This window comes from Bombus pyrosoma, linkage group LG4 (assembly GCF_014825855.1).
Source record: "Bombus pyrosoma isolate SC7728 linkage group LG4, ASM1482585v1, whole genome shotgun sequence".
Classification (NCBI taxonomy): domain Eukaryota; kingdom Metazoa; phylum Arthropoda; class Insecta; order Hymenoptera; family Apidae; genus Bombus; species Bombus pyrosoma.
Genome location: NC_057773.1, coordinates 11,484,935 through 11,503,041, shown reverse-complemented (window position 1 = coordinate 11,503,041; position 18,107 = coordinate 11,484,935). Strand labels below are relative to the sequence as shown.

The following is an 18,107-nucleotide window of genomic DNA, read 5'->3' as shown; positions in this document are numbered from 1 at the left end:
AATACCCTTGATTAGCTACGGGATGCTTTTGCTGCATCTATCTAATAATACCTGCCAGATGGCCGGACAGATTTCTGCACCGGAATCCCTTGGAGCGTGTCTAATTCTGGAACGATATTAGTCTGGATGCAGAATATCGCCGATTATTTGGATGTTGTTCTTCGCCGGTCTCGTTCTACCGTTACGACTGAAAATTCTGATCCAGACTTCTGCTTATTTTGAATTGTCTATTTCGACGCGTGTAATTCAAGGAAATCGATTCGGATGACCCGGAAAATCTATTATTTCGGATCCGTTACCTCGATTTCAGTTACGATTTTCGACGCTTTATAAATGTAGATTGTCAAATATTCAAATGTTCGAATCGTAGTAGCGTTGCACGTGACATACAGAGAAATCTAATAAAAACGGTTTCAACGTTATCGACGGATCATATAAAAATATTCTTCCAAAAATATGAGATCCCGGTCAGGAAGCCGCGAACGTTCTCAAACGCGCAAATGGATGGCGAGGAAAAAACGGTCGCGATTAAATTATCTTCAATTATCTTCAATTTATATCTTAACAAACGCCGTGGGCTATGATGCCGCAGTTCCTATGACGCCGGAAAGACGAGACGCGCGTCTCGCTAAATTTATGCGACCCGCTTGTAAAGACTCGTGCGAGCACAAGGCCGTGTTTGCGTGTGCGTTGGAGCAGGGCGAACCGTGCGTGAGCATACGCGGTTCATGCTCCGCACGGTCTGCGACGATAGAGTCATAATGCGATGAGGTAATGGGCGACGTCGTGATTAAATGCAACGCGGAGCTCTGTAGCATTCTGATCTCCATGGACAGCGCCGGTTAAAGGAGGCTTAGTGACTCTGCACCGATCGATATTCGATGCAACGATGTAAAATACGGTGGACCATTTTGTGGCAGACGTCCCTCGTAAGTCGCAGTTTCGGCTAGATTAACACGTCAAGTTTTCTGTAACGAAGAAGAGGAGACGAAAATTTCAGGCATTAGAAAAAAATACTAGGATTAAGGCCAGCTTTGGAATTCTTACCGTTAATCCTTCGTTTCTTAAATATTCAAATACCCAAATTTATATGCGTACAGAGAGATACGGAAGACGCGGAGCGGCGATCAAATTTTAGAATAATACAGCAATTACGACACATCGATTAGCAATAGAGACCCGAAAGAGGCGATTCGACCGAAAACGAAAAAGGTAATCGAGCGGAGGAGCAACCGATCTCAGCTTAGCACATGCACCAGGAACGATGGCAGGATTGGGTCGAATCGCCCAATGGTCGGAGGCTGACTGAAATGCGATTAGACATTTTTGACACAAAGAGATTCATGATCTGGCTGGAACCTGTTGAGAGCGATCAAAGGCTTGTTTCTCTTGTTGCTCCTCGGTATGTTCTTTCTAATCCGCACGTTTCTCGGCCTTTTGACAAGCGAGAAATAGTCGCGGATTGGTATTCTGTGTCGTGACCGATCCGTTATTCCCTGGATGGCATCGGTCCGAAGCTTTTTTGATTCCATTCTCACCGGTTGGTTGGTTTTCAAACGCGAAAGCGACAAGCATGGCGCGTAACGCGTTTCACTGGAAGAGGAGATAACTTAAAAAGATACTCGCACGCTCGTACGCGCGCTTTCTAATTAAGTCGAGCTTTTAAACAGAACGTGCCCGACAAGCCGGAAGAAACGCGACTCGTGATAGTCGTGGCAGATGGTTAAGCGAGCATCGCTAATTCTTAGGCTGGCAAAGACGACGGCATAGCGAGCAGCAACGCTCGCGAGCAGAACAGACTGCGAGTCGAAACGAAAAGCCGCGGTGTTTTAGCTAGTACGAGGGGCGCCGGCGTGAAAAAGGGGAAAAAGGGTAGAGGGAAAATATTATAAAAGGTAGGCGAAACGGAAAAACGACGGAAGCGTGTCGCGTGTATCCTGTTTTCAGGCTAGATTCAGTAGTCTAGCCGAGCGGTAACAGGCGCGCGCGAGGGGAAGGGGAGAGCTCCTTTTGCAGGATGGTGCAAGCGAATACCGTAGAGGGAAGGTGGCGAAGAAGGAAAAACGGCCTGATGTCTGTTGCGTGCTTTGAGTTAAGTGGCACTGTTTATTGTTTGCGCTTTAGAACGCGTGGGTCTTCATTAGCAGGAACTGCAGCGAGACTCCTTGAAGGGTGGCACGCGGAGACGAATATAACAAAGAAGAAGTTGAAGAAGAAACCTGGCTACTTCCGGCATCTCGTTAATTAATTAAATTAAGATGCTCGCTGCCAGTCGTTGCCAGTCGTCCCCATCTTCCCCATGATATATACCGATGTATATATATATATATATACACACACTATATATTCCGAGCGGCTTCTAAATGCCAAGGGCAGTCCGTTTTTCATGAATGCAGATTAATTGCGCGACCCCAAGACACGTTGCAAAGGGGTCGAGGCAAAGTGAGTGGCAAGGGCCGAAGGTGGGAGAGATTAAGGGCGGTAGGTGACAAGTTTTTGGTAATCGAAACGGCGATTCGCGCGAGCAAAGAGAAACGCGCATGACAGCCTCGGAACAATCGTGATCGACACGCGACAGAACACGAAACGGTATTCCTATCGGGTTGACTGGTGCGCCATTTTTCATTATTTGAACGAATGAATGCCCACGGGCGTAGCAGTGTATGCGATTAGCAATTTCGCTTGCGCTCGTCTATCAGGGAAATGCCTCCTTGCTTTTGTACCCGGCCACCCCCGTTCTCTATTTTTCGCACCCCGATGAACCCCCACAGGCTGTGAGTCAGAAGTCATACACGCGTACACGCATATATAGGGGGATGGATAGGCCGTGACTGAGAGTACAGAGGCTGATTTTGGCGGTGTTACGGCGCCCCATCAGCTGAGTTATGGCATCCATAACTAGCACCTACGTCTTTCATTAACCCCGGCATTGTCGCGTGTACTGCGACCGCGTCGTTAAAGGGGGACTGAAAGATCGTCAGAGCCTGGGGAAGAGACACCTATTTGTTTTTGTTGCACTCGTATTTGCCTGCCATATGTCCCACTTATCGTACCTCCGTACGTTCTACGGCTGTAAAATCTATAGGTCCGTGCTTCGTACGGTTCAACGATCGATTTCGTTCCTTTTGTCTCTTGCTTTCCGAGAGATAGAATCCTTGATACCGAGGATTAAGTGATTCAAGCGGTTCCGCGTGCTCCCCTGCTCCGACGACAAACAACATCAATCATGACCGCGTATTGGATACTTGGCGACATTCGTGCCGACGGACGAGAGCCAATATGGCTGTTTGATTCGAACAAACGTTAGTGAAAAAGAATGAGATCTTGATCGATGGACGAGAGGATTTCCAACCTCGTTTAGAACGGATAACGTATCAGCGTGCGAACATCTGCGACGAAACACAGTTGTGCGTGTCGTATCGTATCCGAGATGAGAGGAACGCGACACGACGGTGCGTTACGAGTGCATGCGATCGAGCTTTAAGTTTCACTTTTTCTTCTTCGAACGAGGGTAAAATATCGCGTGCCGTCAAGGGACGAAATTAATCGCGGCGACCTTCTTACCGATACGAATAAAAAGATGGAAATCCCGATTTCGCTCACGGTATTAGCGGCATCGAGATAGTTGGGCCATGCTCAGCGGAGAATTCTCCTTTTTTTCTTTCTGCAGGTTGCCGCTGGTCGGTCGGGCGTTTATTAAAATGTTTATTCGACGACGTCGAAATCTAGCCTGGCTGTTGTTTTACGAGCGTGGCCGGTGCTTTCTCTGTGCGAGCGTTTCGAACTGCTATAGTCTAACGCGCACTGTCTGCAACCGAGTGGTTGGCGAAAAAAGTTCCCTCCTAAAAAATGCACGAGTAGCGAACGCACGCCGGAAAATTTTTCCTGGTTGCCGGTAAATTACTTCTTTACCTTGTTTTTTTCCATCGTTAGCGTGTGGACCTTTCGTCGATGCGAACGAAACGCATCGCAGGGTAAACACGAATTCCCTCTTTCTCTCGTCAGACGGTTTGCTGCGTGCGCCGACTATTCCCCGTAAAAAATTCACCGACAACCGATTTTAGAATTCATCGTTTTGCCAGCACCGGAGCAGGCAAATTTATTGAAAATTAATCGACAACGGTATTGTCTTTCCCTGGGAAAAAATATCGGCCGGACGGGCGTCGAAACGCTCGTTTTTCCATGACGCGGAGCGGGGGCAGTTTTATATAACATCCGTCCGAAAAATTCGTTTCGCGGTTCGAACCGTGGTGTGATTTTAAAAACGACCGGCGAACGAAGGAGCACGAGGCGCAAGGGTGTCGCGATGAGAAACGAGCTGTATTTTTAGCGCAACCTTTCGCATCTGGGTGGCCCGGCTGCTTTTTAGTGTCTGCTAAACACCGACACAAAGATAAACTAATTTGTCCCGGATTTATAAAGTCCGCCTGTCCTTCTCCATCCTCATGAAAATGATACATAGATCGTTTATACATCTAAACAAACATCGACTAAATCACGTTTGCGTGCAAATATTGTCGCAGCTTGTTTGCCCTGTTCCCAAAACATCGGTCAAATTATTCCGAAACTCACGTTAATTTAAATGATTGCCACGAATTTTCCGGCCCGAGCAAATAACGTTTTGATCGACGTTCATCGTTTGACCTTTTTTGTACAAATTTATACGCTACAACGTTCCCGCTGTAAACGTTGGAAACGCGCGGACGTTATTTCGATATCACTGGTATTCCACGAGATTTCTTTCTATTCTTACCTAAAATGTATCGTCGAAATGCGCGCGTTTTCCGAGTTCCATCGATTTGAAAACTTTACACGTTAGCCGCTATCAGCATCTGCTCCGTTCGAACGCAACTCATTGGGTATACTAATTCTGTCATGATTCGCGGCGATCACGATCCGCCATGCGTTAGAATGCGATCGTTGGAAGAACACGGAGAGAGGGTCAGTCGCAGCAGTATCGAGCACGCGATATTTTCGATACGGGATTGCCATGAGAACAGAACGGGACTCGTCACATGTGGTGACCACGTCACGAGATGAGAAACTCCTGTATGCGTTTTAGTCGAACCGTTGCACAGAGTGTAACTGTGTACCGCTGCGTCGATGATTAATAGGAATCGACAGATCCTCGATGTTGTAGCAGTGGAAATAGCGTCGATAAATTTTCAGATGGCTCCGTAACGAGCTCACGGACAAGGAAATATTTTTTCTCTGTCCGACGTCTTCCTGGATTCCGCTTAGAGAATCATTCGCGCGATCGCGGTTGTAACAAATGGCGCGAACAGCTTGACGCGTGACACCGATCGCTTCGTTACTGTTCCATTGAGCGGAATTAATCGATCGATTCGGTGTTGTGTGTTGGTCATTGTACGAGAAATATGGTGATATACGAATAAATCTCGTCGACGCGGCGTACACGATGGAGTGGAGATAATAGACTAGATGGATTTTAGAATGCATGGCGCACCAGGTGTGAGAGTAACGCGACGAGGCTGGAAGACTTGAATGAAAAGGTTCGATACGCGAATCAGGATAACAGGATTGGCGGGATGTGTAAAAGACTGGAACGAGGATACGGCTGAACGCGAAATATTTCATGAAATTACAAGGATAGATAGTAATACGTGTTGGTGGATTCGTCCCGGAGCGGTGTACTCTGTGCGTGCGGAGGCTGTGTGAGCGGAAGCGTGAAACCATGAATACAAGCTGCACGATTTCCATAATTTCAATAACGCGCAACTTTCTCGCCGACTTAATATACCGTAAAAATAATTACTGCCGCGGAAATGGATTCAGGAGCGATCGTGTCGCGAGGTTGGGAAGAAAACGCGATATCGTCGACCAGGTGGCGGTATTCATCGTCTCGCGAGCGAGGAGCCAGGTGGCGAGAAAGAGATCCTGGCTTCGTCGTAAGAGGGAGGACGCGTGTCTGGGGCATCGCGAGCCCTGCTGGATTCACCAGCACCAACTTTCGTACCTTCGCAATGCGATAATTGTTTTCATCCGTATGCTGCTGGTAGAAATACGTCGCTTTATTTTTTCTCTCTTTCTTTCCGCGTCCCGTGTATTTTCAACAAGTGTATTTTCCCTTATAGCTTTGTATCTGGGGGTAGCTTGGACTTCTCTCTGCCTTTCTCCCTCTCGACGCATTTGTCGACTCTCGAGTAGGTGTTATTGTGTTATACGGATACGACAGTTTTCGAGATGCTTCTGTTCGCATACTCGAATCCCGGGTAAACGTGATTATTTTTCGCAATTTGCTAAGCAGATGCCTTCATTGTGCGCAGCTCTACCGTGGCAGGAGTTTGTTTTCGCCTCCCTTTCTCGCTTCCAGCCCCTCTTTCTTTTCCTCTGACCTTCTCTCCCTCATCGAGCCCTCGTCTCGCCGTGTCGACCAGCGACAGGATTTTTTTTTTCTTTCCACCTGTGTACACGACGTCGTGTACGCGTTCGCGTTTATTCGCGAATACATACGAGCCTCGCGACTCCGCTTTCCGTCCCCTCTCACCCTGCTCACCCCCTTCTAGACGTGCTCGGGCGTTCGTTGATACACGTAGACACGCAAAACGCGCGAATCCACGCACGCCGGGGGCTGCATATTTTAACCAACTTGCCTACGTGCATTGTCTTCTCGGAGTTCCCGACTCGCTACGCTATACATCGAGAAATAATGATCGTACCCAACAGCATTCTGCTGCTCCATCTCTATTCTTTGTGTGAGAGGCAAAGCATCCGTGACAACAATGTTGCACTACGCTCGAGAGATTGCGCGAACCGTGTCCTTTTCTCGCTTCGATTGTGTCCTCCCCCCGATGGGTATCAAGGAGGGTGAGCCTCGCGGATCGCTGCGAGGCTTCTTTCGCGGGATATCCTGTTTCTGTTTACGCCGAAACGTTTCGTTGTTGGGAACGCGAAAGGGGTTGTTGCTCGTTCTCCTCTTTCGACAGGTCGTTCGGTCGAGTTAGATGGGTGAAACGAGGCGTCGAACGAGGCGATGGCGTCGAGAACGCAGAACAAGAACAAGAGGGGTTGCGGTGGGTCGGTGATTAAAAACGATAATCTCGACTTGAGACTGACTGGTCTCCATTGAAAGTCGATATCGGCCGTCGTCATTTTTGCGGATCATCTCTTGTCCTTTGATTCGCGGTTCCTCACGGTTAACACCACGTACGTGTATACTCCACGAGCGTTTCGTCAGAACGCACGATCATTTCGAAGACGTCCAGATGAGAATTTACATTGATTGGCCCGCATAATTGAATCGCATTCGGGCTTAATGAGCTCATTGTGCACGCGTACGGTACAGTTCATCGAAGCGTGTCGCGGAGGTATCGCGCATCGGAGCCTTCGTCGATTCGATTGTCCTGACAGTTGAATTGTCGCTACAGAGAGAGTCGATACTGCGATTGTACCAACGTCGAGGCGCGCGGGGAGCGAAGGTCTCCAGCTGAACGGACACACCTGTTTGCGTCTTCCTTTCCGAGCGTGATTTATGCGCGTGCCAATTGAATTATTTTCGCTGCGCTTTCGAACACGATTTATCCGCGTGACGAGCGGAAGACGATCGACGAATCGCTAGAATCCAAGTGGTGGCACGTGTCGAAGAAATTACATCTCGATGGTTAATGGAATATCCTGCTCGTAGCAGGAAGTTCGCTTCCTTTCGTTCTCCTGTTACGAGCAGGTTACTCGTCGTGGCACACTGATTCGAACGATTAATATTTAATTGCTCCATTTTTCGATCAGCTTCTAGAATTGCAAATCGCAAAACGAATGAAGTAGCTATCGTCTTTCTCGTGTCTTCCGCCTCCTTAACGATATATGCATCCCGTTGAAAGAGTTCCGCGGAAGTTCACGAAGCTCGCACTTCTTCCGGTAGAGCGGCCAGATTGCGGAACCGACGAATTTCGAAGAATGGATCCCACGAGAGGGTACAAGTATCCGTCACGCCGCTTGCTTCCTGAAGGAGTTGCCTTTTTCGACTCATCTTCAACGCTGTGCCTGCCGCTTCTCTTCGCTATACATTATGTTTTCCCGAACGCATTCACGACTTTTTGCACCGAGGGGCTTCGGAAGTGCGCAGCGCGCAACTTTAACCCTTTTTCTTGCTCGTCTTTTCCTCTCGAGGATCTTTTGATGCTCCGTGATTTCGAGTCACGCTTGAGAAGGTTCGCGAGTACCTTCGAACGTCGTCCTTTCTTCAATTGGTTTCCTCGTACGAGTCGCGCAACTGAAGGTTCCTGCTCCCGCGAGTTTCCCCTGTGTCGAATGGAAATTCGGGATCGACTTCTCTCTCTTTTTTTTTTTTTTTTTTTTTCTTACAGCGGAAGCACCGACTTCTCTGCGTGAAACGTTACCCTTCGACCCCGAACGCGATACAAACGTCGAGACTACGACGCGAATCACGGGAACACTGGCGACGCAGTCAATCGTGTGGTAGAGAAAGAAGAAAGATTGGAACCGAATTAAGGGTGGCGAGGTTACATGAACGTAAGGAGGGGAGGGGAATGGCGGAAAACGGAGAAAACCAGCACGGGAGAGGAGAGGTAAGGGGAGGGAGGGACCGCGGGCGTCACTTTGGTGGCAGGCTACGTTGAAAGCGCTCATTGAAATGGCTCGCGGCAGTCTGACGTACGCAGATCATTAATTGAAATTCCGTTACGCAAATGCTACGTGCACGTTCGCGCGTCCTATGCAACGCGTTCGACGCATTCGCACACGAACAGACGACCGTCTCGGGGATACGCTCGAGTACCAGCACCAGACTAGATTCTATCGTTTTTATCGAGGTAAATTAGCGAGGGCATGCGCTTAATTAGGAACACACGTCCGCCTGGTATTCGTGTTTCGCTTAACCCGCACGGCTGTTTTTACCCTGCGCAGTTGTAAAAATAATTGGACAGGCCACATTGTTGCCGCGGATTCGTGTAGGTGGGAACACAAGGGTTGGAAGAATAACGGAGAATTAATGATACGTTTAAATAAAGCGGCGATTATGAAAGTGGCGATACGGTATTGCACGTATGCTCGCGATGTAAAACAAAAAAATTCGAGCACGCGAGGCAGACCAGCGTATTGTTTGGCCGCAGCCGCATATCGGAGGAAATTGTTTCGGAAATAATTAAAACGTTTAAAGGTCGAATAGGATTTCGCGAAAGCACGTGACGAACAAAGCGCGCGGAGAAGCGAGGGATTCGGTTCCTGTCTCGCGCGCTCGGTCCCCGTGATTTTTCCGTCTCCTTTTTACGGGCCTCTCTTCTGTGTACTCCGCACGCTGTGCACGCGACTTTCGGAATCGCTCTTTCGAAGTTCACCGGCAATCTCTGTGATGTCTGCCTGGCCTTGCGAGCACAAGAGAAAATGGCACTTTTGTGTCCCGGTTACTAATGCGTCTCGTAATAATTTCGTTTTTTTTTTTTGTCGACTGCCTTTTACGTGACTCGTTTCCTCGTCGCAATTTCTGGATCGTTCCTTTCTTTTTCTCTACGTGCACCGTACAGACAGTATAGAGGACGAGGGGTACACACGTGGAAATCAGCCGACGGAAAAAAGACGAGAAAAGGAAAAAAAAAAAATAGAAAGAAGAATCCCTGAAGTTTTATCTCTGCAGGCTTGACAACGCGACATTTTGTATTATTTCCAGAAACGATATGGAAGTACGGACAGAGAGACCTCGAACGGCTGGCCGGATAGCACCGACCGGACGCGTTACTCCGACCATACATCAAACAGGTGGAGGAAGAAGAAAAGCGATACCAGTTCCGCCGCCGAGGGTGCCGACCCCCATGCCCACCGCAAACAATAATCAACAAAAGTAAGTAAATTATGTTCTCGATAGACTGTGTCGCGTTTTCCCGTTTCGTTCGATCGAAAAATATATCTCCCGCCACGCTCTGATACCCCAGACCATCGGCGAAAATGAGAATGAGGGCGTCGACGATAAAGTGACGCTCGCAAATTGCATTGTACATCGTGTTTAAAGAGTAATTATACCCTATATGATAAAATTCAGCGACAATTACATTACGAAAATACATCGTTTAACTTCTGTATTAATATTGAAAGATCTTCGTTTCTTCGACGAAAAGCCCGCAATAAAAATTTTAAATCTCGTAAATTCATATCGAACAGAGAACCAAATCAGAATGGAGTGATCCACTTTGATTAAGTTCTCGATCTGTCTCGTGCAAAGTCGCGTCACTGAATGATCTGTGGCTACCGCTCTACGACCCTTGCACGACTGTTGCCTTCTAATGGTCACGCGGTAATCATCGAATTCTCAACGTCAGAATTAACGGCTTTTCTATCTCAGTAGCTTATAATTTACTAATTCCTCGTATCTTCGTTCAATAAATCGTTCCTCTTGCCACTATTTTCGTCCGCTTCGTATCTGCGCCGATATAATTCGATTGACCTTACTACGCTTTTAAACTCGCTGTCCTAAATTCGAAAAGAAACGACCGCGATCTTTTTCGGAATCGACTACTCGATTCACGCGATACGAGCATTCCGTAGAATGATAGGTCTGCCCCGCAACTTGCTCGTAATAACTCATCCCAAATATCTGAACTCTGACGATGAATAGAACGGTTGTTGGCGGTCCGCGAGGTTCGTATCGGTTTCCGACGCAACATGTACTTCTAGTTGACGATACGACATTCGCTCTTGAGTTGGTATTCGCGTCGAATACCAGCAAAGAGAGAGAGAGAGAGAGAGAGAGAGAGAGAGACGATGCCATTAAGTTAGTGGGATTAGACGCGCGCAGAGTTCGGTCCCGACTGATCAAAGTTTACCGAGGTACCGGTCATTCGGCGTACTCTCCACCAATTTCAAGATGTTCTTGGCAATATATAGTATTTCGTGTAGTTTCTACAAACCTGGGGTATAGCTGGTAACTGCGTGTCTGGTTCAATTACATTAGGCGTACGATTGTGCAAGCGTTAGATCACGCTTTTACAGTTTCCCCGCCTTAGAACCTTCGAGATTCGGATCTCTTCTATGGGAAAGGAATAACTGGTAACGAATCGATAATAGAAGCGGAAGGGTCCGAGAAGCATTCTTAGACCTCGAATGAATCGAAATCGAAGGTATAGGGATGCTTCGGGTCGTGGCTCGCAAAGTGACGTGGTTGTTCATCGTCCCTACCGATAGAGCATACAACTTTATCTTGCGGTTTAGGGGGATTTTGCGCGGATTTCCGGCTATATCGGGCATCGACCAGGGCCAGGATAGGCAGGCTCCATTAAGTACGGCATAGCAGCGGAACACAGGGAGTTTGGTCCGTCTGATTAAAGTTCACGAAACACGAGACCACCGGCCACTTTACCGATCTCTTCGACCAATCTACTTCGACCACACGTTGAATTCACTCGGTACACGGATTTGCGGGGTTCTTTACCGCCTCCTCCTTGCACCATCGTATTAACTCTACCGTACATAAACGACTATCGTTCGTTCTCCATTCGATCGTTATTTCTGCCTTTAGAAGATTAGCAAGTCCGATTGCACCGAGGATACTCGAACGGGCTGCGTTCGTTGTTTTAATTGTGCTGCTTTTAGTAGCTTGTTAACTAATGCGGATTATTAAGGGGAACGTTATTCCTGTTCAGGTACCGAAGAACATGGCGGTGGGATGAGAAAACTGGCTGCGTCCAGTCAGACTAGTTATTCCGCGACACGGTGGCGGGCTGACATCGTGGTTCCGATAGAGTCATAAAATGTATAGCGCACGTTGCGAGCCACTTACTGTGCACTTCTGTTTCGTGACGCATTCCAGCCACGTAGAAGGCTTAACGGAGTACCATATCCACCGAGCAAGTAGCGAATTCATTTCCCAGACGTCTCATATCCTGTAACGAGATGCGCGTTTTCGGCGCGTACGCGTCCGAGATATCCTCTTGTGAGATCCATTCCGCGTCTTTTAGCTCGTTTAAGTATCCTGTCCTTTCGTATCGCGGCAATTGGTTTCGTCGTTCGATCTTCATCTCGCGAATCGTAAAACAAATTCGCGAAAGATAGGTACGCGCACCGTTCTAACGAAGTTGTCGCGTGCCGTACAGTTTCGTTCCGATCGCGCTCAGAGTTTACACGGAAGCACGTTCGAGCGACTTCGCACGCATTTGTGGTTCGCGTACGATTCGCATTTGGGTAAAGCGATACGAAAGATACGTAGGGTAGAAAATCAAATTCGGTAAATCCCGTGTTTTCGTATCGCGTCGTTGGCGACGATTGGCTGGCAGTTCAAATTTTTAACGAGTCTCGCAGCACCGCGAAATTAATTACGTAACGGCTAGGCTTTCTTTCCACGGGTTGGAAATCAAACCCCCTCTTCGCATTTCCGCGTGTTTACTCTCCTCTCTTCCTCTGGCCAACTAACGCCGACGGCACCTTCGTGTCCCCGCTGATACATATATTAATCCGTTATTAAAACGCGAGAAGTATCGCCACGTACTTGTCGAAAAGCTTGTCGAATGGCAACGTGTAAATATATTTTCCTGCCTTCCACTAATTATGCCTCTGACATGAGAACGAGAGTCACTGCGTCGATTAAACAGCGCCGTCCGTTAATTAACGCGCGGTATTATTTCCTTTTGCGAATTTAGCAGCAGCAGATTCGCAAAAAGTTGGTAACAACTCGAAACTCGGCACGATCCTTGTACGAATATTCGACGAACGGCAGAGGGTCCTAATCCGGGGCTGGTGGTTTAACGAGAGAAAGAGGCAATGGGAGAGGGGCGCGGAACGGTACGGATGAGAGGCCGGAAAGAGAAAGACCAAGAGATTAGAGATCTACAACTTATCTCGAAAAGTGGTTTCCGTCGTTGTACAAGTGGTCGTAAGCGGCTTACAGGCGCATCTATGTGATTTCGGTACGTATCTCGCACGACTTTAATACACGGATAAATCTGCATTCTATTAATTAGAGATTCGAATCTGCTCGGCTGTCGGAACGTGTCCCCCGTCACAGCATCTCTTTACCATTGTAAAAGGAACAAATTGGCGAAAGAGACGAGAGTCAGAAAAGAGGAGGCATCCACGCGTCTGGTGACGTGCACCAGACTCGTTTTATGTGCCATTTACCGCGCAAGTACATCGACGGTCGGTCTACCTGGACTGGGCTGTAGTAGCGGGCGTAGTTATCCGATGGATAAAAAGCTCGCAAACGCGCCGGAGTAGAATCGTTTTAATTTCATTGGTTTGGGTAAATTACCTCTCTCGGCGATCGGCTACCGAATTCCCGCGGTTGCGAGTCTCACGCGTCTGCCTGTGAGAAGACGCGTTCCATGTGCTCGTTGGGGATGGCAACGCTCGACCAACCTTTTTCCCTTATCCGTCTCTGGCTTTTTTCGTTTTCCTTTTTTTCTTCCTTTTTTTTTCTACGAATTCTGATCGAGTACTAATACGATGAGAACGACCGTATGGCCGGTTGAAAGCATACGGTTTTGCATTTTCACCGTAGAACGTGGATCGAACGAGCAACGTGGAGAAGTTTGAAGCGCGATGTCCGCGAAAATGAGCCAATTATCCAAAATGTACGCAACCGTGCGAATTTTTTCGAGAGAATGTTAATTAATTAGCGACGGACCGTGGACGCAGCAACCGATCCCCTGGTCGAGCAGCGTGTACGCTGCGCGAAACAGGCAAAGGTTCATTAGATCTTTCATCATAGGCTGAATTTCTGTGGACCACAGGGCAAATAGTTCGCCGCCGCTTTATATAAAGCAGAGAAGCTTTGTATCAAAGAGAGCTACCCGTATGTATTCGTTAGACGGTATTTAGCATAGTTCCAATGAGCAATGGAAGCCCAGTCTCGGCTTGGCGAGTGCCAGGTATTCGCCTGCGTTTCACTGAACGAAGAGTCGTCGATGCGAATCGTTAAATTCCGTCCGTGCTTCGTCGGTGTCGGTGAGACACTCTGTTACGACTCTTCGTACATAGGAACGGGTATAGAGATGCAGATGGCGCAAAAGGGACGTTTTAACTATGCAAATCTACCTCGTTATAGAACCAATTATTACAAAAATGTCATGTCATTGCGAGGTAATTTGCGATTTCACGTAGATAGCGTGAAGATTTAATTACTAAATATCGATAACATCGATTTCGCATTAACTTGCCGAAGACACGAACAGACGCTTCGAAGAGGATAGTTGGAAGTTCGATTCATATCGGGGGAAACTGGCAACCTGATGGAAAGCGTTTCGATACGGCTTTTGATTCACAGACAGTGCGCGTTCGGGTCGACTGTTTCGCTGGAGAACGCCTCGGTTGGAAAAAGTTCGTCGGCCGGTTCGTCAATGAAGCGATACGGAGGCAACATTTATTACTATTTACTGTGACAAGTGGGATGGAACCTAAACTCGCCTTTTTGCCGTCGAGTCCGCAAAGCGTTCTTCTCGTCCGTCAAAGGATCAAAGCTTCGCTCGTTCTGTCCGGAGAATTCACAGCACGCGCGTATTCATTTTTTCGAGTGCGCTCATTCGGACGCTGCGCTGCCTGGACGTAAGCCGAGAAAGCGGAAACATAAAGAGAAAAGCGCGCCGAGCAGCGAAAGCAACCACCCTGGACACAACTGGAATCAAAACGATGCTATATCTATCTGTGGCGGTATCGATCTAACTCGCGAACGCATTCGGTCGTGAGCTTTGCTCGTTACGTAAGGTTAATGTGGAAAGAGTCTCTTTGTTTGTATCTGATCTTTGTTCGCTTGTATACGAGTCCGACCTCCATGGTCATTGCGTTTATCTGTTCGGTGTTCTCTTGGACGATACTCCTGTATCTTGCACTCGCTCCTAATAGACTCCACTTTCCCTGTTTACTTTTAACGAGATTTGTTTTTCACAAGACCATCACGATACCATAATTGCATCAACGATTTACTTGTCTCCTCGAGGGCTTACGGGCTCATCAGCGGCGATAAAGCGACCACCATGGCCGGTCTCTGTTTTATAAATAATTTCAGCTGGTCGTAAGGATTCTTTTTGAATAATTTATCTCGTCGTTATCGATTGTCCAGCTACTCGTTCCTTGCCTCTAACGGATGATCTAATACTCGAGAGACGAGAAGGGATCGTGGGACGCGAAAGAATTTCACCGAGAAGTCGTTCCTAATCTGTTTACATTTAATATATTCATTGTCGTAACGGGGCTTTGAGAGGGTGAGGATTTGATTTTTCGACGCGTGCAAACGCATCGCGAGCCTGGTAGAAGGAGAGCAGAGCGTTGCCTTTGATAGGAGCTGGAAGCGCGTGCGAACGTGCCATCTCGAAATACGTCAAGCGATTTAATGAGCCGGATTTCACGGGATCGGCGTCGAATGGGGAACGGGAATCTTCCTATGGGAACTCAGTGGCGTATGAGCCGATCGGTAGGGTATTGGGGAACGAAATGCATGGGCGAAAATGGCGAGAGGCAGGGTGGGTGTACGCGGAAAACCGGGGTCAAAAGCCCGCAGAAATTTTCAACAAAGCCGCTCATTGTGTCCGCGAGTGGCAAAAGGGGTGCCAAGCCACGTATATAATGTTCCTCTGACGAAGCCCGTCCGCTTTCTTTTTTTCGCCGCGCTTACGCACTGGTTGCGTACCTGTCGCAAAAATAGCATTGCAGGTAAACCACTCCGCGCACCGTTTCCACGCGCGTCTCTTTTTGTATTTTTCGTATGTCGGTGCGTGTCGTTCGATTGTCACTCGCACTCGCGCTCGACTTTGATGGGTGTTATAACCAAGCCATGTATTTCGATTTTGAACACCGTTGCTCTCTTCCACTCGACTAATTTGACTCGCGTAATATTTGCCGGTTTCGCGTGTATTTCACTTGATAGATCGATTCGTTGGTTCGAAATAATTGCCCCGTCGTACCGGACAAAAATATTCTCCCTTTAAACGACTATCGGGTCGTGCGAGTGAAAAATATTGCGAGTATTCGTGTAATTTTCAAATTTTAATCGTCGCCCACTTCATTCCCGAGTATTTAAAAGGGAATCAAGGGGTTAGAGGGATGAGAAAATAGCGGGTCGGAAACTGCGACACGCGCGTGCTCGGAACCTCTGAGACTGCATTTTTTTTTTTTTTATTTTCAAAGACACTGTTTGACAGATGCCCCCTGATCCTCTGCACCCTCGTTACGAGCCTCAAATCTCTTCGAATCGGCAGGGTCGCCGATTTTCACCCCTTCTGTATTCTTTTTTCCGCCTTCGTCCTGTTCCGCTCTGGTTCGCTCATCGCACACCCTCTGTCGCGCTTTTCGGGCCTTTATAAAGCTGTGAACGCGTGATAATCGAGGACGTCGCTTCGATTGGGGCGATCTCGCACCTTTGTCGACTGTCGAACCGTTATGCTATAACGAGTCAGCGATGGTTAAGTTGGTTGAAGTGGCTGCTGGTTAAAGAGAACGTTTCTCTCTCTCCATGCTCCTCGTACCTCGTCGTATATCCGGTCAGGGTACCATTGTATGCACTTGTCGCCGCGTAGATTCGTGTCATTCACGGTGGTCCCGATACTCTTCTTGTCGCAGACGAAACGATATCGATGACACTTTACTCGTTTTGCCCGTGTTTCCAGCGTCTCTGTATCGCTCTCGATGCCGGGAGCAAGTGTTGACGGCGCTGTAAATTTATTTAGATTCTCATAAGCGCGGTTTCTCATAGAACTCGTGTCGTGTACTTTTCCCAACGTTATCACGGAACGGGATCGATCGCGATGAAAAAGCAAGAAGATTTATTCGCAACAAGTTGTCGGTATTGAGATCTCCGACATGGTAATCGTTGTGCAACTTATTTTACTGCGATTAGCATAATTGAATCGATCGTAGACTTACAGCTGGATCGACGATCCTGTTTTATCGGCGCGCGATATATACCCCGTGTCACGATTAGAAGCGAAGTCGTATCTCGATCTGGTGGCAATCCGGGGAACCATGGACGCCGGGACGCCTGATGCTTCCAGGCGTCTCCGTTAGCGGGCGCCACTCTGCGGTTACGGGGTAACACCAGCTGGATTCGTTTCAACCCTCCGTGCTGCTCGCTGCTGGAACCTCTGTCCACTCGGCGTCCGACTTTCGACGAAGCTGTTGGCGTGTCAGAGCTCTGTCCCTTAGGGTGAATCTCGCTAGGCAGTATCTATCAATCGTCGAGCGAATGCTCGATCGTTGAACATTTAGATAGAAGACATTGGAGCGATCCGAAGAGTCAAAGTAGATTCTAAATCAAAATCATCTATTTGTCGGACAACCGGCCCGACCAATTGAGCTATTCAGCTCGTCGACAGATTGCTTCTCGCTTAATGGCTACCGTTGTAATAGAGTAGTCGGTCTTTTTATTAACGTCATTGGAACCGTGTCGTTAACGCCGATAGCTATACGTCAAGCGTCGATGAGAAATTACGAGAATCGCGACGAGGCGTTGATGGAGGCCTCGTGTCCGACATCGTGGTGCAGGAACGCGAATTTATGACTCTCCATCTTCGGTCGGTAGTTACTGTCGAAACGGCTGGTAGACGATAGCCGAAGCAACGTACGGAATCGCATCGCAATTATTCGCATGGTGAATAGTTTATCAGGCGATAGGGTCGTTAACCTAATGGAAACGGCGTTAAGGCGAGGATCGATATGGTGCACTTCGTCGCCCGACATCCTTGCCGGGGCCAATCGCGAGAAAACGGGCCGTGAGAGGCGAGAAAATCCGCGCCGGCTCTAATAGCGCGTGAATACATTTAATGGACCCATTTGAATTATAATGGCCGATCGAGATATTCCGATTGGCAGTTGCCATCCGACAGATCTCGGCTTGTTTCTCCGCTGCCTAATCTTTTTCAGAGATTAGAAACCGGTACGCTCTCTCGGCTGGGTCCCGTTATTGAGCCATTATCGACTTTTAAAGTTCCTACGATTATGATGGAGCACGGTGGCGCGCGAGCTTTCCATCGGTAACCGAGGAAACCAGATTTTTCAAAGGCTCGAGCCGCGAATCGACACGACGTGTCGCGTTACTACGGGGATTATGATAATTCGTTTCGAAAGATTCACCAACACACGCACGAAAATAGGCGACAGATACAGAGACAGCGTGTGACTCTCGCGCGGTTTACGTTACGAGTGCGTTCATCGTCGCG

The 18,107-nt window shown here is 48.2% G+C and overlaps 1 protein-coding gene across 5 annotated transcripts in view; it reads left to right on the top strand.

Moving 5' to 3' along the window:
- Window positions 1-18,107, top strand: part of LOC122566552 — a 258,455-nt gene that overhangs the window by 31,546 nt on the left and 208,802 nt on the right. For all 5 annotated transcript variants that reach the window (XR_006316550.1, XM_043723979.1, XM_043723981.1 and 2 more), the window contains exon 2: window positions 9,644-9,814. Coding sequence is in view for 4 of the 5 variants with exons in the window: in XM_043723979.1 (XP_043579914.1) it covers window positions 9,651-9,814 (164 nt within the window). In the remaining variant the exon portion in view is untranslated. The remainder of the gene's footprint in view (window positions 1-9,643; window positions 9,815-18,107) is intronic.